The sequence below is a fragment of the Vombatus ursinus genome, unplaced genomic scaffold, assembly GCF_900497805.2.
Source record: "Vombatus ursinus unplaced genomic scaffold, bare-nosed wombat genome assembly UNPS02014818.1, whole genome shotgun sequence".
NCBI classification, from domain to species: domain Eukaryota; kingdom Metazoa; phylum Chordata; class Mammalia; order Diprotodontia; family Vombatidae; genus Vombatus; species Vombatus ursinus.
Genome location: NW_020954596.1, coordinates 10731721 through 10758011, shown reverse-complemented (window position 1 = coordinate 10758011; position 26291 = coordinate 10731721). Strand labels below are relative to the sequence as shown.

At 41.1% G+C, this 26291-nt stretch overlaps 1 protein-coding gene across 1 annotated transcript in view; it reads left to right on the top strand.

Annotated features, from left to right (window-relative positions):
* Window positions 1-13589, top strand: part of LRPAP1 (LDL receptor related protein associated protein 1) — a 49186-nt gene extending 35597 nt beyond the window's left edge. Inside the window, exons 6-8 of the mRNA XM_027836617.1 lie at window positions 5496-5578; window positions 7219-7395; window positions 13060-13589. Of these exons, the coding sequence (XP_027692418.1) occupies window positions 5496-5578; window positions 7219-7395; window positions 13060-13125 (326 nt within the window). The 3' untranslated portion in view covers window positions 13126-13589. The remainder of the gene's footprint in view (window positions 1-5495; window positions 5579-7218; window positions 7396-13059) is intronic.
* Window positions 13590-26291: the final 12702 nt, after the last annotated feature.

Sequence of the window (26291 nt, the reverse complement as noted above, 5' to 3'; positions counted from 1 at the left end):
TGTTTTTGCTGAGCTTATTAGAAAGGCTTCTAGTTTATCTCCATTAAAGATAATGCTTGCTCTTGTTTCAGATAGATACTATGTAACGTTTTAAGAAAAGCTCCATTTAGTACTGAGCTTTCTGGTGTTTTTCATAGGAGTGGGCGTTGCATTTTGTCTAAAGCTTTTTCTGTATCTGTTGATATAATCGTGTGATTTTTGTTGTTTTTGTTATTTATATGGTCAATTATGCTCATAGTTTTCTTCCTTTTGAACCAGCCCTGCATTCCTGGTATAATTGCTATACTCTTTTTGCTAGTATTTTATTTAAAATTTTTGCATCAGTATTCATTAGGGAAATTGGCCTATAGTTTTCTTTCTCTCATTGGTTTAGGTATGAAAACCATATTTGTGTCAAAAGGAATTTGGTAGGATTCCTTCCTTACCTATTTTTTCTAATAGTTCATATAGTATTAGAATTAACTGTTTCTTACATGTTTGGCAGAATTGACTTGTGAATCCATCTGGCCCTAGGGATTTTTTTTCTTAGGGAGCTCTTTTAGAATTATTTATACTGGTTCCTCTGTTAATCTGGACAATTTATATTTGGTAAATACTAATACATTTCACTTAGATATCGGTTTTACTGACCCATAATTGGGCAAAATATCTCCTGATGATTGATTTAATTTCATCTTCATTGGTAATACATTCACCTTTTTTGATTTTTGATACTGGTAATTTGGTTTTCTTCTTTGTTTTAATCAAATTAACCAGTGGTTTAATCTGTTTTACTGGGTTTTTTCCTCCATAAAACCAGCTCCTAGTTTTATTAGTTTATTGGGTTTTTTATTTTCAATTTTATTAATTTCTCCTTTGGTTTTCAGGATTTCCATTTTGTTTTTTAATTGGGGATTTTAATTTATTCTTTTCTGATTTTTTTAGATGCATACCTCATTGATCTGCTCTTTCTCTCTTTTATTGATGGACATAATTAGAGATACAAATTTTCCCCTAAGTACTGCTTTGGCTGCATCCCACAAATTTTAATACATTGTCTCATTATTGTCATTCTCCTTAATCAGATTATTGATTGTTTCTATTATTTTTTTTCTTTGACCCGCTTGTTCTTTAGGATTAGATTACTTAGTTTCCAATTAATTTTTAATCTGTGGTTCCATGGCACCTTATTGAATGTCATTTTTATTTCATTATTGTCCAAAAAGGGTACATTTAATATTTCTGTTTCTCTGCGTTTGTTTGTGAGGTTTTTGTGTCCTAATACAATGGTCAGCTTTTGTGAAGGTGCCACGTACAGCTGAGAAAAAGGTATACTTTTTGCTCTTCTCATTCAGATTTCTCTAGAGGTCTGTCATATCTAACTTTTCTAAGATTCTATTCACCCCTTAACTTCTATTTATTTCATGGTTAGATTTATCTAGCTCTGAGACGGGAAAATTGGAGTCCCCCACAATTATAGTTATACTGTCTATTTCCTCTTATGACTCATTTAACTTTTCCTTCAAGAATTTGGGTGCTGTGCCATTTGGTGCGTATGTGTTTATATTACTTCATTGGCTATGGTACCTTTTAGCAAAATGTAGTTTCCCCGATTATCTCTTTTAATTACATGTCTTTTTGCTTTTGCTTTGCCAAAGATCATGATTGTTACCCCTGCCTTTTTTACTTCAGCTAAAACATAATAGATTCTCCTCCAGCACTTTATTTTAATAGTGTGTCTTTCTGATTCTGGTTTCTAATCCATTCTGCTGTCCATTTCTGTTTTATGGGTGAGTTCATCGCATTCACAGTTTTGCTTACTATCTATTTCCCTCCATCCTGTTTTCTTCTGTTTATCCTTCTCTCTTTTTACCCTGTCCCTCCTCAAAAGTCTATTTTGCTTCTGACCGCTGCCTCCCTTAATCCACCTTCCCTATACCCTTCCCCTCCTATTTCCCATTTAGTGAGATAGATTTCTGTACCAAACCGAGTGTGTATGTATTCTTCTCTCTTTGAACCAGTTAAGATGAGAGTGAGGTTCAAGCATTGCACATTTGAAACCCCTATTTTCCCCTCCCCTTTAAAAGATCTTCCTTCCATGCCTCTTTAATGTGAGATGATTTTCCCTTTCCTCCTCTCCCTTCCCCCTTCTTCTAGGTTCGTCCCTCCATTTTTTTGGAGATTTTCCCATCACAGTCAACTCACACCCCTGCCCTCTGTCTGTGTAGACTTCTTCTAACTGCCATACTAATAATAATGTTCTTAGAATTTACATGTATCATCTTCCCATATAGGAATGTGAAAAGTTTAATAAGTCCCTTATGATTTCTCACCCATATTTACCTTTTTATGCTTTTCTTGAATCTTGTGTTTGAATGTCCGATTTTCTATTCATCTCTGGTCTTTTCATCAGGAATGCTTCAAAGTCCTATGTCATTAAATGTCAGTTTTTCCCATGAAAGATTATATTCAGTGGTTAAGATTATTCTTAGTTGTAATCCTAGCTCCTTTGCATTCTCGAAAATCATATTCCAAGCCCCTCCATTCCTTTAACATGCAAGTTGCTAAATCTTGTGTGATCCTAACTGTGGCTCCATGGTATTTGAATGGTTTCTTTCTGGCTGTTTTCAATATTTTCTCCTTGACTTGGAAGCTCTGAAATTTGGCTATAATATTTCTGGGAGTTTTGTGATCTCTTTCAGAAGATGATTGGTAGATTCTTGTAATTTCTATTCTACCCTCTGGTTCTAAGATATAGGAGCAGTTTTCCTTGATAATTTTTTGAAATATGATGTCTAGGCTCTTTTTTTGATCATGGCTTTCAGGTAGCCCAGTAATTCTTAACTTTTCTCTCCTTAATATGTTTTCCAGGTCAGTTGTTTTTCCAATAAGATATTTCACGTCTTCGTCTATTTTTTTATTCTTTTGATTTTGTTTATTGTTTCTTAATGTCTCATGGAGTCATTAGTTTCTACTTGCCCAATTTTCATTTTTAAGGAATTATCTTCTTTGGTGGGCTTTTGTACCTCTTTTACCAAGAAGTTATTTCTCTTTTCATAGTTTTCTTGTGTCCTTCTCATTTGTTTTCCAAATTTTTCTTCTACCTCTCTTTTTTGATTTAAAAAAAATTTTTTCTTTTAGCTTTTTGCAGGCATTCTTATTGGGGTTGTGTCCAATTTACATTTTTCTTTGAAGTTTTACTCATAGCAAGTTTCACATTATTGTCTTTGAATTCATATCTTGATCTTTTTTGTTGTTGTTTGCTCATTTTTCCAGTCTTTCTTGACTTAACTTTAACATAAAGTTGGTCTCTGCTCACCTGAGGAGGGGAAGCATTGTCTCAGGCTTCATGCTTTTTCATGCTGCTGTTTGGTAGCATAGGGGTTTGGAAGTTTCTGGTGCTTCTAATGTTGTGTGATCTGGGGGAGAAGTGTGGTCACTCCTCTCCTGGTCCCACTCTGGTCTTTACCCAGGAAGGGCTCCTGCTCCTTTTTGACCAAAAGCACCACTCTCCACCCTGGAGTTGCATATGGGCAGTGGAACTCCTCAGTGCTAGCGGAGGAGACCCTGTAATCTCTGACTTGTTGTCCAACTTCCTTATCCTGCCTCACTGAGAGTTCCCACAACTTCTGCTGCCTCTGTCACCTCCTCCACGGCCCACTGCTGGTGTAGCCATATGTGCTCTGGACTAGCACCTACGCCAGGGGCACAGACCATTCTTCTGGCCTCCTAAGGTGCCTTGGGCTGAAAAATGTCTCACCCTGACCTTTTGTTGTCTCTGCCACTCCGGAATTGATGTGTGGTGTTATTTTAAAGTTGTTTGGAGGGGAATATTAGGTGATCTTGGCTAAGTGCATCCTCTGTGCTACCATCTTGGCTGCATCCTGAATTATTATTTTCTAATACTTAAGTTTGAGTCATTTTAAGGTTTGAGGTGACAAAAAGTTGATGAGATAGTAGTAGGATGAATGAGTGTCTTCTCTGAATATCATTCCTATGGAACAACTAAAATATTTTCTGGTACCTCGGTTACTGAATGTCATTTAAGTTGGGGCATTTAAGCAGACAGTAATGATTGTAAGCTACAAGAAACAGCAGATAGCAGGGTAAGCAGGTTAGTTCTTAAAAAACATCCATGGAAAAGAGGATGAAAAGGGAAAAAAAATTGAGCAGCCACCTTCTGGCCTGCATCTCTGATTATTATAAAAGCCTACATATATATTTTCTCTTCAGTTTTTATTTTTAAATGAGAAGCATAACCTTGGTGCCTGTGCATTCTCAGGACCCATTCACTCCCCGACTTCTTTTATCTTCTGACTCTACCAAAAGTGTCCTCACCATGGACCTCCAGAATACCAGCTCTAATGGCCGTTTCTCACCCTTCTTGACAATTAACATTGTTTTCTATACCCCTTTGCCTAAAATATCCTATTCCTTTCATTTCTATGATAATTGCTCTCTCCAGGTTCTCCTCTTACTTCCTAACTGTGAACGTCCCTATGGGTTCTGACTTTGGCCCTCCTCTTTTCACTCTCTCCTTTGACAGTTTCCTCCATCACATCGCCTCTGTCTTGCACAGGAGTAGGAGCAGCCCCCAGATTCTCCAGTGCGCCAGAACAGTAGTTCTGATCCACAGATGTGACCCTGTCACTCCCATGCTCATTTAGGATAAAATACAAATGCCTTTGCTCAGCATTCAAGGCCCTCCACGGGACGTCTCCAGTCTCCCTTTCCAGCCTTATGCCATACTGTTCCTCTTCACCCACTCTACATTCAGGCCAAACTGGACTAGCAGCTGCCTTCTTTTGCTCCCGTGCCTAGAATGCCCTCCCTCACGTCTTTGTACCTAGTGAAGTCCTGCTCGTTCTTTAGATCTGGCGACATTGCTGCCTCCTCCCTGAAGCTGTCCAGCCACTGAGATGGAAGCGATGCCTCCTCTTCCCACTGGCTGCTAGCACTTTCCATCTGCTTAGCATGGTCTCCTCACTGATCATGTCCCCACTCTGGGATTGTCGGTTTCTTGAGGACTGAACTTGGTCATTTTTTAGCAGAGTATGTTGCACATAAGCATCACTTAATAAACATTGGATGGAGATTCATTCAAATGACACATGAGATTTAGATTCATAACATGTTAGAGCTGGGAGAGGCCTTTGGGACTGGCCAGTCCAGCCCTCTCATTTTACAGATGGGAAAACCGAGACCCATAAAGGGGAAGTGATTTAAGTCTCAGTCACCGCCTTTGTTAAAGGGGAAGAGTGATAGTTGCACTCCTTGCTTCACAGGGTTGTTGTGGGGAAGCACTCTACCATGATGCATTCCTATTTTCTTCCTTACAAAAGCCACATATTAAAATCGATGAAGGAAGAAGAATCACCGATTTAAATCAAAGGGATATTTGGTTGTTTTAGGGTCAGTTCGGGTATTCTGGATCATACACTGAAATGTCTTTATTTGAAAATGTTAGTCACATGTTAGCACCTGCCATAGTTTTTACATTTTTTATTTTCTTTTAGAGTTTGAAGAACCAAGAGTAATTGATTTGTGGGACATGGCTAAAACAGCAAACTTTACTCAGAAGGAACTGGATTCATTCCGGGTAAGAACGGCTCAAAATAATTCTTCCATAGAATCATCCAGTCTCAGAGTTCAGCTGTCCAGTCCAAGCCCCACCCAACAAGATTTCCTTCCAAGTTGCTACTTGAATACCTCCAGTCACAGGAAATTTGCTACTTCTTAGACTGTCCATTCCAGCCTGGGACAGCTATAATTATTAGAAGGTTCCTCAAAAATCATTTATCTTTTCAAAATGATGTTACCTACTTTTTTTTTCCCAAAAGTAGCAGAGCAGACAAATACTTTATCCCAGATTCTTCTCCTCACCCCCTGCTTGTTTCATTCTGTGTTGTAGGAAGATATGAGCAAGCATGAAGTAAAACCCATTTGTCTCCCTTCATTTCTGTATGACTGAGGGGAGGAAGGAACATCTGGGGGCCCCTTTTCATTTTCCTAGATTCATAGAATGTTAGGGAAAAGGCCTTCAAGACCATCTAGTTCAACCCTCTCGTTTTACAAATGAGAAAACAGAGGCCCACAGAGGGAAAATGATTTGCTCAAGGTTGTACGAGCTCATTAGTGGCCAAACTGGGATGTGCACCCAGCTTTCCCCAGCCCCGTTGCAAGGGTGTTCCTCTTTACCAGGATAAATTCTTCTATGCCAACACATTGTCCCTACCGAATAAAAATGTCAGTTAAGAACATTAGGTAAAGTGATGATTTAAGAAGGTAAATTTACTAAGATAAAAAACTCAATGGATTTAAATTCCTGACGATAATACCTTAGTTGATCAGCATGGTCAAGGAACAAAGCCGCCTTCTTATCTCTTCTACTTTCTTGTCGCTGGTTATTCTCCTTTTCATCCCAGCCATTTTGTTCTCAGCGTCCTCCAAGTCTTTTAAGACTTGCGGTCAGTGACTCAAGGGCACCTCTTACAACTTTGTCTTGGAGGTTCCTCTCTACAGCTTGACTCGCTGATGTCCACCTTCACTTTCCCTGATTTTCCCCAGTGCTGCTTCCTGGAGATCACTTCGTTTGCCTGGTGATGGCTAACCAAGGGTTTACCATATCAGAAAAAGGTTAGACTTGTAGTCTTCATTGGCAGAGAGGATTCCCACACAAGTGAAAACACAGGTATTTAACATGTGTAAGTGAGCACCTTCCCTGTGCCTAGGCACTGGTGCTTGTGGGCTCCAAGCAAAGTCAGGTGAGAATTTCTCTGTATTTAAAACAGCAGATGGATTAGTTTTAATCACTTTATTTTTAAAATGTGAATTTAGAGATGCAAGTTCATCTAGTGTAAATTCTCTCATTTTACAGATGAGGACACTAAAGCCCAGAGAGATTAATGGTTTGCTCAGGTCACACAAATAGTAGTGGCAGGTTCTTTGGCCATTTGAGAAGCTGCCACTGTCATCTTTTCTATAAAGAGTAACAGTTTTGTGGGATACGATATCTTGAGTATTCAAAAATGTAAGACCTTCCCCCTGCTACAACAGGCACAAATGGTAGTTTAGTTTCACCCTGAAGAATCCAAGTCTTACATCCAAAGCCACTGCACATGTAGTTACTTATGAAAATTTTTAAAAGTTTATTGTGAACGTTTTTCAGGGACTCAAGTTAGCATCAAGAACATGATAGAGAGAACAAAGTTATTTATTCTTGTTAACTGTATGTTGTAGGAGGAACTTAAACACTTTGAAGCCAAAATTGAAAAGCATCATCATTATCAGAAACAGTTGGAAATTTCTCATCAAAAGCTAAAGCATGTCGAGGGAACTGGCGATAAAGAGCACCTGAGCAGGAATAAAGAGAAATATGCCATGTTAGAAGAGAAGACTAAAGAATTGGGCTACAAGGTTTGTGTTGCTCATGTGTCTACTTGCTGTAGGTTTTTAATCACTTAATAAGGTCATTACAGCTGGAACTGGAAGGGGCATGGGAGATCACCTGGTGTTCGTTCTTTAGCACCTCGGGGATTCCTGATTTGTCCCTGTGGGTATGCCCTCCCCCAGTGCAGATCATAGCCTATGGCCTTAGTAAATGGTGTTGGTGATTTTCTATGGCTGAAAATTTAGCACCTTGCTGCCAGTATACGTATGGCACGCCTCCCCCACTGTTGATGGGCTGGTTTTCAGGCAGCAGACATCAGACTCTGAGCCCATATACTAGGCCCTATAGCTTGATAGTTTCCCCCAGAGCCTGTTCATAATGATTGCTCATGCTTATGTGGGGCCTTTGTCACAACAGGTCATGCAGTAGATTGTGCAAGAATGATCCCCGTGCACAGTCATGTTGTTTCTCTTATCGGAGAAGAAACTGGAGTTTTAAAAAGGGAAGTAAGTGACTTAGCCCCAGTCACACAGCTTCTAAGTACAGAAGCCACATTTCTGGTCCAGGTCTCCTCCCTCTGCATTCAGCCTTCTTTCCTCTCTACCATCAGCATGTGACTGGAGACCAGGCAGGGCCAGCACTTTGTTACTTATAAATGAAGTGTGAAAGCCATCTCTTTATTCAGATTCCTAGGATTGCACCTGAGCCTACACTCCTGTTCCTAATACAATCATTTGTCCGTCTCCTAACTTCTTAGTGTTCAGTAAGGCTGTTAACATATATCATAGTGGTGTATAGTGCAGTGGTGCTTTTGTTATTTTTTCATTCTGTTGTTAAAAAAAAAAAAAACCCTAGCCAGAGGAATAAATAGAAACCACTAGGCTAAGTATAATTATGTATGTTTGTGTTTTATCCCTCTATAGACTAGAAAGTTACCTGAGGGTAGTAGCTGAACTTTATCTTCCCCAGTACAATGAAGTTCACACAGTAGGCACTTAATGTTAGCTGAATGAGAATAAATGAGTCAGTATAAGCACTTACTATTTCAATGGCGGCCATAAATTGATCATTGGACTTGAGCCTTCACCAGACATTCTGTGTGCTTGTGTGTATTACAGATTCTGATCATATCTGACTTTAGAGCTACTTTAGCATTTTCATTTCTTCCCTGACCCCTCTTGTTTCCCGTATTGGAATTTACTGAGTGAATCTAGTAAGTTCCCATTTCCCTAGAATTTAATTACTGTAGGTAGATCTGGTTTAAATGGAAACCCAAGCTTCACCCTTAAAAGAAGCCAAGGCCACATTTTCAAGAGAAGAGTTAGACATCCAGGCATATGGGCCTTCTCCCCAGTATTCTCCATGGAGAGGAACCAGTGCTTAACACAAGAACTGTGTAACACCATTGTGCTATGGCAATTGCTGCAGTCATGTATGGGAGCCTCAATTGGAAAGCTTTGTTGTTACTGAAAATGTTTAGAGTCGCCAGGGGTGGGGAACCCACCCTTGTTAGACTAATCCAAGGCAAAACAGACTGAAATGAGATTGCAAGTCTGCTGCCCACTTTAGTAGTCTTATACCTGAGAGGTGGCCAGATCCACTAAAGGTAGAAAACAGGATCACTCTCCTGTGTGGCTACATGGGGAGTCCATCTGAAGCTGAACGTAAGAATATTAGCCTTCAGAAGGTGAATTCTACCTATAGGAACAGTAGCATGTAATGTAGGTTATTTGGGGTTAAAGTGGATTAATTTGAACATTAAAGAAATCAGAACATTAAAGCTCAAAGGAACTTTAGAGATAATTAGTCCAGCACTTCCCAAAGCTATTTGGCCACGTAACACTTTGGACCTTGTGGGAGAACATAACCTAGAAATCCTGATCTAGGGAACTTGGTGGTACTAGAATTTCTTTAGGATAAGATGTTGGAAAAAGTTTTGAGCATAACAAAAAAATCAAGCTTATATATGGCATAACTCTGAATACATGATAATACATCATATTTCAGCATTACAGAATGTTTTTCTTGAAACCTGGTGAGGTGCAGAGTAAGAATCTTCTTAGCATCATTTATAGATTAGGAAACTTAGGGATGAAGGGCGTGCTAAGGGTGTGCTCAAACTCATAAGTACATTCAGAGCCAGAGCCCAGGCTTGGGTTTTATAAGCTCCAAAAACCATTCTCTTTCCATTTTATCACCTTGGAGCTTTTGGGTGACAGACCTGAAATTCAGACCCTGCATGTGCAACTCTCTATCTAGGGCCCTTTCCATGGTCCTCTGCTCCTTCACACACCCCCGGGGCAGCCTCTGATAGGAAGTGTTCTCCAGGTTTGCTCCACTCTAAGACAGCTGTGCTAACAATCCTGAAGCCATGGTGCACAAACTTCTTAGAACAGATCAGATTCTGGAGGGTATCACTTTCTTATTTCACTCAGCAAACACAAACATCCAGTCCCTGCCCTCTAACAGCTGACAGCCTCGGAAGAAGGATCACATCGACTATTAGACCATAAAAGGTCCGATAAGTTAGCTATCCTCATCCTTCATACCTGAAATGCAAGGATGTTAGAGGAATTGCCCTCGGTCACTAACAACATAGGGCCAGAATTAAAGGATGGGCCCCTCCGCCACACTGCACCCAGAAGTTCGTGAGAGGCAGTCACGTTAGAGTGAAAAGGAGCCCCAGACCTGGTGTGAAGCCCAGGCACGGGCAAATCGCCTAACCTTCTGGAGCCTCTGTCTACTCATCTGTAGATTGGGGATAGTCATGCTTGGACCACTACTTCACAGAGCTTTTGTGAGGAAAGCACCATGTAAATGTGAACTGCTGTTATCATTATTATTGTTATAGGAATGATCTAAGCCAGTAGTTCTCAAACTTCCTGGTCTCGGGAGCCCTTACACTTTTAAGAATTATGAGAACCCCCCAAGAGATTTTGTTTATGTGGGTTATATCAATATTTTCTGTATTAGAAATTAAAACATCCTAGTATTATTATGAAACTAATTTTGTCCTTGTGGATCCCCTGAAAGGTTCTTAGGGGTCCCTGGATCACTCTTTGAGAACACTAAGCAATCAATAGCCAAATGAAGAAATGTTCCAAATCACTGGTAATTAAAGAAATACACTTTAAAGAAATTCTGAGGCTCTACCTCATATCCATCAGATGGGCAACATTGAAGGGGTTATGGAGAAGTAGGCACAGTGATACACTGTTAATGGAGCTATGATTTGACATGACCATTCTTTAAAACAATTTGGAACTATGGCCTCAAAGTTACTGTACTGGGCATATACCCTTTAATCCATGGATAGCACTATGAGCCCTGTATCCCAAAGTAGAGGAAGGTTGGGAATAAGCATTTATATGGTGCCTGCTACGTGCCAGACACAGTGTTAAGCACTTGTTACAAATATCTGATCTGATCCTCTTAATAGCCCTTCAAGGGTGGTGCTGTTATTATCCCCATTTGACACGTGAGGAAGCCAAGGCAAAAAAGGTTAATTGGCTTACCCAGGTCACACAGCTAGTGTCTGAGACTGGATTTGAATGCAGGTCTTTCTGATTTAGAGTCCAGTGCTGTATCCACTGTGCCACCAGCTACCTCTGAGAGAGATCAGAGAAAGAAGATAGTGAACCATATGTACAGAAATATTTAGAGTGGCTGATTTTTTTGTAGTAGCAAAGAACTGGTAACTAAGACGGTACCCAGCAGCTAGGGAATCACTGAGCAGATACAGTATCTACATGTAATAAAATGTTATTTTGCCATAAAAATGACAAGAGACAGTTGCAGTGAAACCTAGGAAAACTTGTATGAACTGACAAAGTGAAGTGAGCAAAACAAGGAGAAAAATTTCCACAATAGTGACAGCACTGTAAAACAAATGACTTTGCTGAAAACCTTCAGAATTCTGATCAAAGCAGTGACCAGCCATGATTCCAGAGGACTGATGATGAAGCCGGCCAACAGAGAGGCAGTGGACTCGGGACACAATCAGATAGAGTTTTTAGACATAGCCAGTGTGGGGATTTATTTTACTTGACTGTGTATTTGTTGCAAGGGCCTCTCCTTCCCCCCATTGGTGGAGGTGGGAAGGAGAGAAAAACTGATTTTTAATTGAAAAGGTTAAAAATGAATTAGAGGCATACAGATCACTTCTAACTGAGGGGATCAGAGAAGGCTTCATGGAGAAGGTGACTTTGAAGTCTTTGACATTTTGAGCTAGATCTTAAAAGAGATGGGTATAATAGTAAAAGGTGGGCTTAGGGAAGTACAGCCTGGAAAGTACAGATTCAGACGACCACCAGAAGAGTAGCACCCCATCATTCTTGTACCAGATAGTGGCTCTTTCCTGCACAGAGCATGTCTGTGTCTTCCCGCCCCCACAGCCCTCTAGTGCCTCATGGTGGCGTGGAAGTAACCCTGGACCTTCCCACTGAGATGTAAAGGCTTTGAGTGCAGATTAGTCATTGGATGGTAGGCCTGTCATTGAAGGACCAGCTTAGCCAAGAGTGGAGACTTGCACCATCGACCACCAGATGGTGACGTTTTTGGCCACAGAAATTCACCAAGACAGTTTAGAAGAAACACAAGTTGCCTTGATAGAGGTAGTACATATTGATTAAATCATGGGCCCTTGAAGGATTGTAGTAGGACATGCCTGTAATTTAATAGTAGTTACCACAAAATATTATTCTGTAAAGAGATTTAGTGCTATTAATAACAAGACTGAAGGTTACTGTTATTTATCCCTTGAGTTTAGCAATTCTGTTGTGAAGATGAAACTTCACAAATGGTAGTAGAGGAATACAAAGGGAGGAATAAGGTAACCAGACACTTCAGCTTAGTCACGTAACCTTTTTTCTACATGTCCACATGGAAATTGAAGATTCCAATAATATTCATCATAGTATCTCTACAGTAGAAGCAATCTACATACTTTAATAAGATATTTTTTTTAAATGGAAGAAACTCTACATCTACAAGGAGAGACACTGTCTCTGAACAATTTCCAGTTCTTCTTAGAGCCTGGGGAAAGAGCAGGGGCCTTGAGTCCAAAGCCCAGGGCAGGTCCCAAGGCTGAGGGTTTGTTCCCTTTGTAAAATGAAAGTAAGAATACCTCACTCACACAGCACAGTTGTAAGGAAAGCACTGTCATTTTCGTTCTATTCTCTGGCTTTTTAAATAGCAAAATGGCCTGCTGATCCAATATTGTACCTCACATTTCCATAACACATAGGAATTTGCAAAAGCTCATCCTCATAATGACCCTAGGAGGAAGGAGGGGTAAGTATTACTTTCCATTTTATGGAGGAGGAAAAGGGGGCTCAGAAAAGTCACATGCCATCCCTCCCTGCCCTAGTCATACAGCTATAAAGTTCAAGGACTTGAATTCCAGGTTTCTAACTCTCGGGCCACTGCCCTTCCACATCAGTCTCTGCTTTACCTTTTCAGTCTCACTTGTTTCCTGTTGTTTTTTTTATTATTATTATTACTATTCAGTAGATGTTTTCTAATTTCTGTGGAGTTGCTTTTGTGATATTGTCAGCTGGGTGACTGGAAATCGAGATCAATGCTATTGTTCATATGTTTTCATTTTGGTTTCTATCAGGACGTCTAGCACTGATGTTACTCCATTGACTTTATAACCTGCCCAACTAGTAAAAACTATTTTCCATCTTTAGGTTAAGAAGCACTTGCAAGACTTGTCTACTAGAATCTCAAGAGGTCTTCAACACAACGAACTCTAATGGTATCCTGGAGGTCCTCGGCATGGCGTTCCCTCTGTCTGCATTGAGCATCAGTACATTTATTCCTATAGATTTTCATCCTAAAAAGAATTTGTTAAAATGCTGTGCTTTTAATATAGAAAACATAGATAATGATTCATTAAGAGAGTCATTTGCACTTGCCATTTATCTAACCATCCAGCTAAAAAGTGGGAATGTTTTTTTCTACAAGTTTTTTTCATATTGCACAGAGAAAAATGCAGCTAGATCAGTTTGCATCCATCCACAAGTCTAGAACTCATTACTAGAAATTTTATACAAAGAAATCATTAGAAAAAATTAAAAGCTACTGAAGTATTTAAACCATCAGATTATTCCTGATTTTGAAGCCAGACCTTTTTTTTTTAAAATAACTGTCACATGCAGCATTAACTACTGTGATCCATCTTATCACTGTAATGAATTAAATGGAGAGTTACAAAAGATGTGAGTTGTTTTGTCTTTCTCTGGAAGCTCTCCCCTCGACCTTCACTGTCTAGTTCTCTAGTCCCCTTCCAGTCCCATCCATCATCTTAACCTTGTTAGAGAACCTGTGTAGGGGAAGAGAAATCCTTGGCCATCATTTTCCCTCTCTGTATCAGTGACTCAGCCTGCTGTGTTTAAGCTTACATATACATATACATACACACACACACACACACACATACAAACATTGAATGCCTGCTGTGTGCAGAGCTCAAGCTCACAATCTAGTAGGACTCTTAAGTAAGCCATGAAATAAAAAAGAAAGAATGATAGATGCTAGAGATGCAGAAGGCAAGGAAAACATGAGTATGTTGCTTTAGTTTAAAAAGCACTTTATATACGTAATCTTACTTGAGCCCCACAGCAACATTTTCAAGTACTACAGTTACTCTCTCCATTTTACAGATGAGGAAACTGAGGTTCAGAAATATTGAAGAACTTGTTCATGATCCTCCATTAGATTGTAAGCTCCTTGAGGGCAGAACTAGCTTTTACCTCTTTCTGTATTCCCAGCACATAGCAGAGTGCCTGGCATAGTAAGCCCTTGATGTTTCTTGATTGATTGATCCAAGTGTCAGAGACAGGCTTCCAACCCAGATTCCTTCCAACTCCAAAGGCAATATTCTTTCCACTATACCACATTGACTCTTGTCATTAATAGACCACAAGAGCATCTCTCGGTCAAGATCGGAAACAGAAACCTACAGTTTGTACTACAAAATAACCATGGTATTTTCAACTGAAACTCTGACTTCTGTTTCTCTTTTCTTCATTGCTGCCATCAATAATTTATTGTACCAGCATAGCAAGAATATATCATACACATGGGAAAGGAGCAAATTTAAAAGATCCTAGTCGAGAGAGGTCTCATCTGCCAGGATTTTCAGAGAATGCCGTGGAAGTCATTCTCTGACAGCACACAGACTTTTGCTTCAAGTTAAAAGGGAGTGAAAACGATTCCAAATCTCTCTCGAGCTATGAAGAGGCTTGAAACCCAAGACCTGCCTGGCCACCCGCCCATTGTTTTGAGTATCATATACATCCAAATTCCAATAACTTCAGGAAAGGTCATGAATAGAGATGACCCGAGCTCATAGAGGAGCATCAGAAAGCTTATATGTGGAAGAAGGCCAAATAACAGAGCTTTCTTTGCACTCTCAAGAGAACTTTATCAACAGTCTACGTCATCAGTATTACGAACTGCTTTTGTTTCATTGCATTCTCAACTTGACTTTTGAAATGAAATTATAAAGATGCTTGATTCACTCTATTTTAGCTGAATTAGGTCTCTAGGATGGCTAACCCATCAGTCTTCCCTACCACATATTTGAATTACAGGATCCCAGAGCTGGAAGGGACCTTGTAAGGTCATCTAGGCCAACCTTCAATCTAGATAAGATCCATTCTACAATGTCCCTATTGATTGGTCTTTCCTTGAAGAGCTCCACTTATGGGGAGCTCAGTCCATTTCCTTTGGGGTCAGCTCCTATCATTAGAACTTCCTTCTATTATGCTAAATCTGTCTCCCAGCAATTTGCACCCACTGGTCTTAGTTCTCCTGTTTGGGCCAAGTGGCATAAGTCTCTCTTCCATACAATAGTGCTTTGAGCATCAGAGGACCAAGATATTCTCTCCCAAGTCTTTTCTTGTCCAGGCTGTGTCCAGATCCTCCAACCCATTTTCACACAACACAGATTCAAGTTTCCTTTATATCCTGGCTACCCTTCTCTGGATGTTCTCAAAATCCCCGTTTGTGAGTCCATAACAGTCACCAGATATTCATTGAGCACCCACCAGACGTATGCCACAATGTGGTGTCAGGGTATTCTAAAGCCTATGTGCAATGCCACTACCATCAAGGACCTTCAAAGGAGAAGCTGGACCATAAAATCTGCAAGTGACAAAATCTTGTAAGTTGATTACAAAACTGCCTGAAGGAAAAAGGATGGATCTGGAATTTGGCTGCCAAGCTAATCAAAATAAAGTTAAAAATTAGCTCTGATTCTGATACAGAGGAAAATTAGAGGTACCATAGAGCATATCAGGAAGGAGGCAGGAAAACGAGGAACAAAAAGGCGGCCAACTGGGGCATATGGTGGTGGGTGATGTATGTCCATAGAAGACATACATATGCAGTAAACATTAAGCACTTAATCAGAGCAGAGCACTGGACAAGACATCTGGGGAGGTACAAACTTTAGATAATAGCTGACATTTATGTAGTGGCCTCATGTATACAGAGTGCTTTACATATATTCTCATTCAATCCTCTTAACAATACTAGGCATGTCATTACCCAATTTTACAGGGGAGGAAAGCAGCGGACTTGCCCATAGCAGCCCTGATAGTACAGTATCGGAGGTGGATCTGAAACCCGGTGTCTCCAGCCAGCCACACTTGGACCACTTGTCTTGTACCACACTGTCTTTACTGACAGGATCAGGAGTCACAACATGGTTTAATAAAGGCATAAAATACCAGTATCCATAATATATATTATTAGAACATTCCAGGAGAATGCGATGTAAGGTCTTGGGGGTGGAGACAGGAAGGTTGTTATGGTCAGGGAAGGTTTTATGAAGAAACAGGCATTTCATTTGGGGTTTTAAAGTCTGAGTAAACTCACCATGCAAAGGGAGGGAAAGGATGAATATTCCAGGCATAAGGAACATTGAGCAAAGATGTAGAGATGGGAAAGTACAGGATGTGTTCTAGAGCCTCTTCTGACCAGAATAGTACATACGGCATTGTGAGAAGACAATAATGAGAGAGAAGGTTGCAAATATCGGAAGGCACCAAATTATTGAGAGCCTTGAATGACAAACAAATACTTGAAGTTGATAAATAATGAGACTGAAAATTTTTAAGTACAGTAATGACACAGATCTATAGGTAAGAAAGATAATTCTGGAAGCATTATGAGAGATGGATTGCAGGGCAGAAAGTAGAGGTAAAAGAAGGAAGGAAACGGGCATTTATTAAGCACTTACTATATGCCAGGCAATTTATAAATTTTTGTGTTTGATTCTTCCATCATGCCTGGGAAGTGTTACTATCATCCCCATTTTATAGTTGAGGAAACTGAGGCAGACCAAGGCGAGAGTCACAAACTAGTAAATGTCCGAGCCCAGATTTCAACTCAAGTCTTCCCAGCTTTAGGCCAAGCACCCAGCAGTGATTCCTCTTAGCTGTCTCAGGGCAGCTCTGAGCTCTCAGAAAGGATTAAGATCTTAATGAGGATGCCATTGAAATAAGGGCTTCTGTTAGGATGGTGGTGTTGGGGTTGCAATAGAGTGAAGGGTGGCAAAGGTGGACTTAAAAGATTTGCCAACCAATTGGATGTGAGGGGAGAGGGAGAGACAAAGATGGCCCCGGGGTTTTGGATATGGGAGCTTAGATGAGTGGTGTATTCAGGGGTGGGGAACCTGCGACCTCTAGGTCCTTGGGGCAGCCTTGTGACTGAGTCCAAATTTTACAGAACAAATCCTTTTGTGAAGGGGATTTGTTCTGTGAAGTTTGGATTTAGTCAAAGGGCCACACTTGAGGACCTTGAGGGTCACATGATATGGTGCAGACAGGAAGAGTGAAGTCAGAAAGAGGAAAGACAAGCTTGGATGTTTGTTCTTAGGGGGTGGGAGGTAGAAGGCAGGAGGCTATTTTTTTGTGGTGGAACTCTCCATTGGAAATGTGGATCTGAATTAAGAAGTCTAGGAAGAGATTTGGAAGTCATCCACCTAGAGTCCTTCTGTTTAATGAAGTGTAAGGGCAAGTTAACTTTCTCATCTGCCTTGTCATTCTTTAGCTTCCTCACGAGATTACAATCCAATAAAATTCTTCAGATCCTTTTCCCCCCAGAAGCAAGTGTCTAGCCATGTCTCCCCCATCCTAATGTATACAAAGTCCCAAGTATGGGACTTTGCATTTTATCCATATTATATTTCTTCTTACTTGATTTGTCCCAATATTTTAGCCCATTAAAATCTTTTTTTTTCACTCCAGATTTTTTCATCCAGTGTTTTAACTGTCCCTTAAACCTTTGTAGGTTTGTCTGTAAATCTGATAACCCTCACATATATGCCTTCATCCAAGTTTTTGATAAGAATGTTGGGGAGAATCGTCTCAAAGACACTTTGACAGTGAAATGAAACAGACTACCAGACCAGTGAGTGCCACACATTAGCTGCCTTGAAAATGAGGAAGCTCAATGGAAAAAGGAGACTCCATGTCCCAATTGTACAAATCCAGGGAACCAATTTCTTTCTTCCACTTCAGTCACTAGACTTGCAATAAGACTGCAGAACTGAACCAAGTTATTCTTTTCCCTGGCTTGTCAATACCTCTACCAGGACTGTGCCCATTGTAGCAATATTCCCCTAACCAAGAGCTTTATCAGGGGACTATCTGTTCTTTCCATATCTTTTCTCACTAATGAGCAAAAAGGAGGATCTGTGTTCTTTGGCAGTTTGCCTTCATATTGCTTCATGCTCATGTTCGATTTAAAAGTCTACCAAAAATATACAGAAGTGACTAGGAGAATAGATTAAGGGGACAGACCAGTGGACTGTTTTTCAGGCGAGTTCTTTCCCTTATGAGGTACAGATATTTAAACAAAGCCATTATGTTGTAGCAATACAGATAAGACCCAGTGTTTGTTAGCTCCTGCAGTCTGCTGACTCATGTTAACCTGGGGTCTACAAATAACTTTGAGAGGGCCCATGCACTTAAAAAAAAAATTTTTTTTGATAACTAAATTTCAGTATGATTGCTTTGCTTTGTAATCACATTTATAAATACATAGGAATTCTATTTTTTGTATTTAAAAACCTTATTTCTAAAAGGGATGTATAGGCTTCAGATTGCCAGGAGGCTTCATGACTAAAAAAAAAAAGATGAAAAACCCCAGCATTCATTGTATTCAACCGTAAGTTGAATGTAGGTAGTGCAGATTTCAAGAGAGTTAAACTAATAATTGCCATTGCTTAGATAGTGTTTTAAGGCCTACAAAGCACTTTCCCCACAACAACTCTGTAAAGTAGGGAGTCCAAGTATGCACATTTTACAGATGGGGAAACAGACTCAGAAAGGTGAATTGACTTTCCCAGAGTCAAAACAGAGCTAATTTAAAGACAAACTCAGGTGTTCTGACTCCACTGTCCAATGCTTTTTCTACTGCTGCTACAACACTTTAATTTGGTGTAATGAATTTCGTACTTAGGGCATTGAATCTAGGGTTCTTGAATTGACCAGGGTTTAAATACTAAGCCTTATCCTCCCTAGTCTCTGTTTGTTTTCCTGCTCCTACCCTCCTCCTTTTTCTCCAGGGCCTATCTGTTGCACTACTAACTATTTTCTCTGCTAAAGAAGTACTTGTACTTGGGACCTTGCAGGTAACAACCTCCTGTTAACTGGTACCTTCTGTTCTTAACCTAGTGCATGGGAGCTTTATCACTTCCGTTTTCACAAGGAACAAAGATGGCACTCAGAGAAAGAAGGTAGAGAAAGAGTAAGGGAGACTTTTCCCTACGATTATATTACTGTAGTTGATTAGGAAATTAACAATAAACAACACTTTAATTTTCATTAATGAGTCGAAGTTTGTTGTTTAATTAAAATAGAGAGAAAGTGAATTAGAAACTAATGAAGCTTAAAGAGGCCCATTTCCGGTCTCTTGTTAGGTGGTGATGGGAGGGCAGAAGTATTTAATGAAATAAAAATCTTTCTTCACTTTCTATGATCATTAGAGAATTCCATTAGTTGAGAAAAAAAAAACTGGTGAAAGTTCAAGTCCCTTGTGTGAAGGAGAAATAGAAAATAACGGGGTAGAATCCAGTAGTTAAGGCCAAAAAAAAAATCTTCCAAAGAATCAGCCAAATTGCATTCTGTGGTTGTGAGTGCCTGGACTCCCTTCATTTTACATGCCACGAGGATGGGCCCCTGGAGGGGAGGAGAGGGAGCGGGAACAAGGCCAGAGTCTAGAGGCTGTAGACTGTGTTAATTCTTCGGGCATGGTTTGGGTTTGACTAAATGATCTCAGCTCCCGTCAACCCCAGCACCTTCTCAGTAGGGTCCAATTCTTATTCTTATTCAGGAATAAGTGGTCCCTGTCAGTCTCATCCACACAACTCAGAATTCAAAGGGGCAGATAAACCCAGATAAATAAGATTAAAATGTAACTGGGAAATATTTACAAAATGAATAAAACTACAATAAAACATAGATAACATATTTTAAAACTAGTCAGTAGGCCACCTGCAAGGATCACTATGTAGGGATTAGAAGCTGTCATTTCCATTTGAATTTGACACCATTGGCCCGGAAAATCCAGAGCATAAAGGAAACTCAGAGACCAATTAGTCCAATTTAAAACAGGAAGTTTCCCACAACAGTTAAATCACAGATCTGGACAAACATTCAGATACACATATATACACACATTTGTTGTGTCTCATTCATGTCCAACTCTCCATGACCCCGTTTGGGGTTTTCTTGGCAGAGATACTGGAGTGGTTTGCCATTTCCTCCTCCAGCTCATTTTACAGATGAGGAAACTGAGACAAACAGGGTTAAGTGACTTGCCCAGGGTCACACAGCTAGTCAGTGTCCAAGGCCAGATTTAAATTCATGAAGATGAATCTTCCCAAGTCCAGGCCCACCACTGTATCCACTCTGCCACTTTTAAAGTCTCAAATCTTTAAACTGAGATAACTCGGTAGAGAAAGATAGGGAAAGAATGAGTAATCCTTTCTCTACAATTACATTAGTAGATAATGATCATTCACTTCCTAATCCTTTCTCAATTCTGGTACACCTTCCAACTCTAGGATTAGACTTATTTGTTGCTAGTCAAAGAACTTGGGCTAATGGAAAGAAATGACCTATCAGCTTCAAATGAAGGATTTGGGGATGAAGGAGAGAAGACTTGACAGGGAAACAGGAAGGCCTGTCATGTGGAAAGCAGCTGATCTTTGGTCCACTTGGCCCCAGAAGACAGGACTGGAAGTGTGAGGACAAGTTTCAGGGAGATGGGCTCACTGTAAGGGAAACTCTTCACTTCTAAAGTGGATTGGGTCACCTCCAATGGTAGTGAGCTCCCTGTCTGTGGAGGTCTGCTAATGGATGGCTGCACAAATGGTCACTTTGGATACTATAGAGGGATTCCTTCTCAAATGCTAGTTGGAGGAGATGCTCTCTGAGGTGTGAGATTCTCCAAGTCGTGATTACACACTGGTTTATGCGGAAGAGCAAGTAGCTACGGGGTTTAAAAAAAGGGGGGGGGGAAGAATTTTTCTGCCATGTTTCTGTTCGAAGAACAGATTTCTATGACCTTGTCAGAATGCCTATTTCCTCAGCCTCTCTAAAACTCATCATTTGGGAAGGCAGGACACTTTTTTTTTAAACCCATCTCTAGCTGACTCAGGAAAGTTTTGTAGATCGAAATTTTTCTACTTTGAAGCAAAACCCAAGTGATTCAAGTCATTGCAGACTGCAGAGAACTGGCAGCTTAGATTAGATTTATTCAGCAAGTAGCATGAACAGAGCATAGACACCATTCACCACAAAATGCCAGGGAGATTGCTGAAGTCCTTTATCTTCAGTGCATAGTAGGGAAGCCTTAAATAAATGGAATCCCAGGTTATTAGAGCTTGGAAAAAGCCTCAGTGGCTAACTGAGCTAATTCTGATTGTACAGCTAAAGAAACTGAGGCTCAGAGAGGAGAATGACCCGTCAAAGACCGGCGAGAACACAGGCCTTCTGACCTCAGGTTCAGTGCTATTCCTCCGATGACACACTGTCCTCCAATTCTTTTGCACGACTCTTAATTCCTGTTACCTGCCCAAAAGAGATTCTACCTTCTGCGTCCTAACTGGACAAATTTGGGACGGATAGGACACATTGAATCATGAGATTTAGAGTTGGTGGGAAATGCAGAAGCCATCTTGCCCATCCATGTCATTTTATAGATGAGGAAACCAAGTCCCAAAGAGGCAAAGTGACTTATGTCACATCACCACAGAATAGGAGAGCTGGGATTTCAACCCAGGTCCTTTGACTCTAAATCCAAAGCTCTTTGTACTGATTATGCCATCCAAGGGGAAGGGAAGGGAAGAAGTATTTATTAAGTACCTACTATGTGCTAAGCACTTTAAAATACTATCTCATTTGATAAGTATTAAGATCCCCACTTTACAGTTGAAGGCACTGAAGCAGACAGGTTAAGTGACTTGCCCAGGGTCACACAGTTAATAAGGGCCTAAGTCAGGATTTGAACTCCAGTTTTCCTGACTCCAGACCCAGCATTCTCTCCACCTCCTCCTACCAGGCATTCACATACAGGCAGCAAAATCACAAGTCATTATGTCGTCATAATGTCAGGCCGTATTTTGCACTGGGACAAGTCCAGTGCCCAAGTAAAGACAATGTTAATACAGGGGAAGAGTATTCAGAGAGATGCAAAGAGATCACTGTATTATTCTGGCCTGAGCACCTGGCAGGGCCAGATATCTAGGCAAGTAGGTTGGCACAGTTGAGCTGAGGACCTGGAGAAAGAAAGTACCGAGTTCAAATCCAGACTCAGACACTCACCAGCTGTGTGACCCTGGGCAAGTCACTTTACCTCTGTCTGCCTCAGTGTCCTCATGTGTAAAATGGAGATCATAATAGCATCTACCTCCCAGGGTTGTTGTGAGGATCAAATGAGATAATATTTCCCTCACAAACCTTAAAGCGCCATATGAATGCTAACTATTACTATGTGATAGTAGCTGTCAGGCCTTTGAATTCGCTACCCTCTTAACTCCCTTTTGGGATGTGCCCTTCTGAAGAGACCCCTTTGCACATGATGCTTTATGTTTATGTAGTGCTTTGTCTCCATTTGGTCTGCAACAACTCTACGAAGGAGGGGCAGCTAGGTGGTGCAGTGGACAGAGCATGGGCCCTGGAGTCAGGAGGACCCGAGTTCAAATCTAGCCTCAGGGAACTTACTAGCTGTGTGACCTGGGCAAGTCACTTAATCCCACTGCCTAGCCAAAAAGGAAAAAAAAAGAAAATGCAAACCCAAAGTCACTCAAGAACATTCTGGACATTTGGGCACGTAATGTATAGCTCCATCCTGTCCCCAAGCATTGGGTCTCAGCCCTTGGCGACATCCCCAGGAGGATCCAAAGGCGCCCTCTCAAACCAGTGTATATTATGTTAGAGATGTTCGCCAAACACAGCATTCGGAAATTGTTGTTTTCCAGAAGGAAAAAAAATAGATAATTCTTTGAGTACTAACAAGCAGGAAACAAGGCATTCAGTTTAAAAACAAATCTGTCCCTGATGCACACAAAAAAAATGCATAAATAACCACAAGATATGCCCAACTTGACGAATGTTTCCCTTATGAATCTTGATAATCCATGTTTTCTGTTGTAAAGTACAGGGCTGTGGCATAGTAGGTCCTCAGTAGCTGTGTTGGCACTTTGGTGGAGGGGGTCTCCCTCTACTGAAGCAGAAAGCAGTCATTCCCACTGAACCCACCCACCCCTCCTCCTAATTTCCCTCTTTCTGTGGGAGGTACCAGCATGCTTCTGGCTGCCCACATTGGCAACCTCAGAATCCTCCTTAATTCTTTACGCTTATGCCCTCCATCCAATCAGTCACCAAGTCTTGTTTCCCCCTCTTAATACTTCTCACACCCATCACCTCATCTCCACGCAGACCACAGCCACCCCAGTTCAGGCCCTCATTACCCAGACCTCTGCAATAGGCTCTTAATTGGTCTCCCTGTATCCAGCCTCTCCCCTCGCCAATGCTTTCAACACAGCTGCCAACTTGATATTCCTAAAGCATGGGTCTCGCCATGTTGTTCCCTGCCCAGGAAGCTCCAGAGGCTCCCCCGTTGCTTAGGATCCAAGACAGGCTCTGCTGCGTTGGCATTTAGAACCCATCACCATCTGATGCCTGCCTGTCTTTCCATTGCCACTAAGACACTCTCTGCGCCAACCACTCTGGCCCCCTCATCATTTCCCAAACAGTGTGGCTCTGTGGAGCCACAGGAATTGGAGTGAGATGACCTAGATTCAAATCCTGGCCCACTTTCTCTAGCAAGCCTTTCCCGATCCCTTAAATTCTAAGGCCTTCCCTCTGCTGACGATTTCAGATTCTTCCTGTATTTAGCTTGTCTCCTCCATTAGACTGTGAGCTCCTCAAGGACAGGGGCTGTCTTTTACCTTTCTTTCTATCCCCAGCACCTAGTTCAGGGCCTGCTTCATAAATGATAACTGACTGACAAACTGATTGCCTGTATGACTCTGGGAAATCAGTTGAACTTGTTATACTCTCCTCAACTGAAAAATAAAAGGATTAAATAACCTTTAAGCTCTCGTCCATCTCTGAGTCTACAAGTGTGGAACATTCCTTGTCCCTTCTAGCCAGCACAGGTTGTCCCCCATTCCTCGTCCCCCATTCCTCCTCTGACTCTTGGAACCCTTGGTCCCCCCTTCAAGGCTCCTTCATGACACCTTTCCTTAATCCCAGAGTCCTTCGTGCATACTCCCTTCCCCATCACCGTGTGATTATCTGTATGGATTGGGCAGCTAGAGGCCAGAGTGGTTGGCATGCCCAAGATCCCAATTCAAATGTGGCTTCAGATATTTGCTGACTGTGTGACCCTGGGCAAGTCACCACACCTCTCTCAGGCTCCCAGCATCGTCATGAGGATCAAACCAGACAATATTTGTAGATATTATTCTCTGTGAACATGTTTCTCCCCAGTAGAATGTAAGTTCCTCGAGGGCAGGAATTGTCTCACTTGTTTATTTGTGTCCCATCACAATGCCTCAGTAAATGCATGCTCCCCAATTCATTCATTCTCATCCTGCACAATTCTTGTTTATGTTTCCTAGAAGTTCATCATGGAAAAATCTACCCAAATAAATTTTGTGACTCAAAATAAATTTTCAGAAGAGTAGCTTGAAAAAGTTTTTTTGTTCCCTTCAAGTTGACTTGTTTGCTTTGATTTCCAGTCAGTCAGACTGGTTCTATGGGGTGCCCTCTGCCCAGCTATGATAATAATGATGCCCACGCCAAACAAAATGCTGCAATTAGTCAAAGCCCTCCCCATGGTTCTCGCACTAGCACTGTAGGGTAGCAATAGTATTCCCATTTTATAGTCGGAGAAACTCAGACTCAGACTGCCCACAGCACCGAACTAACAGCCAGAGAGCTGGCGTGCAAACTTAAGCATCCAGATTCTTATTCCAATGCTCTGTGCACTCCAACACACTCCCCCCAAGGCAGGTGAATTTGCAACAACAGCATTCCCTGACATCCACTTCACTATCTGGCAGGAAAGAAAGAACACTGGATTTCAAAGTCCAAGGACCCATATTTGAATGCCAAGATTCAAAGTCACTCCATTACTACCAGTGTGAACTTGAATCAATCACCTCTCCTCTGCGGGACTCACATACAATGAAAGAGTTGCTTCTTAAGCTAGGATCCCTGGGGATCTATATATAGATTGCAGAAGCTCCATGAACTTGAATGAGGAAAAAAATTACATCTTTATTGCCCCTCACCTTTGGCTTTCTTTGTACTCCCTCTGTATTTTATTTCAAAAACATTATTCCGAGACTTACATATCTGCTCAATATAATTTAATCTATAAAAGCTCCCTTTTTTCTTTAGAAGAAATATAGACTTGAAAGAATAAATATTCAAACTGGAAGTAGTTCCATCAGAGACCTGGTAAATTACCAAACTTTTTGAAATTGGGTCTGGATCAGCAACATTGGCCAAAGATCCTAAAAAGAATGTTGGTGAATCATGGCTCTAGGAATGGCATTAATCACTCTGGTTGCAGATCTGTTATTCTTCTATCTAAATAAGTTTGGTCAAATTTCCATTGTCACCAGATAAATTCAATCATCTTTCTCATTGCTGGATATTTCAGTTACTTCCAGTGAACAAGCTGAACTATTTAATAAGAAATAGATTAGCCTCAGTGAAAAAAAAAAAGCAGGCAAGTATAACCATGTGATACACTGACCGAGATGGGATTAGCTTTTAGAGATAGACCACAAAATGTCAGCCCATAGGATTACAGCACTTAGAGGCCGAAGGGCACAAGCCCTTCATTTTAGAAATGAGGAAACCAAGGCCCAGTTAGGTCAGGTGACTTTCCCAAAGTCATACAGCTAGTAAGGAAGCACCAAAACCAGGATTTAAACCTAGGAGGTCCAAGCTGGAAGGGACTTTAGAATCTGTAGAAGGTTAGAGCTTCTGGAGACCTCAGTTAGTCCATCACCACCCCTGTTTGTCAAGCCAGGAGAATAAGTACCAAAGGATGGAACTGACCTGTCTGGGGCTTCCTAGCAGGTTAGGAACAGGGCAGGGACAAGGACGCAGCTCTCCCCTCTCTCAGGCCCTGCATCACTCTGCTGTTCTCTCTTACTCTCAGGACTAATTGAGAACTAGCTGAACCTGAAGTTCATTAGGAGGCCATTTGCAAGCCAAGACTAGGCATTTGCCTAAATTTCTTGCACCTAAGTGAAACAGCACCAGCATTGGGTAATCAGCAAATCAAAAAGTCTTCATTAAGGATCTTCTCTGTGCCAGGCACTGTGCTGGGCACTGCGGATACAGAGACAATGAATAACACAACAGCCGCCCCCTTTACA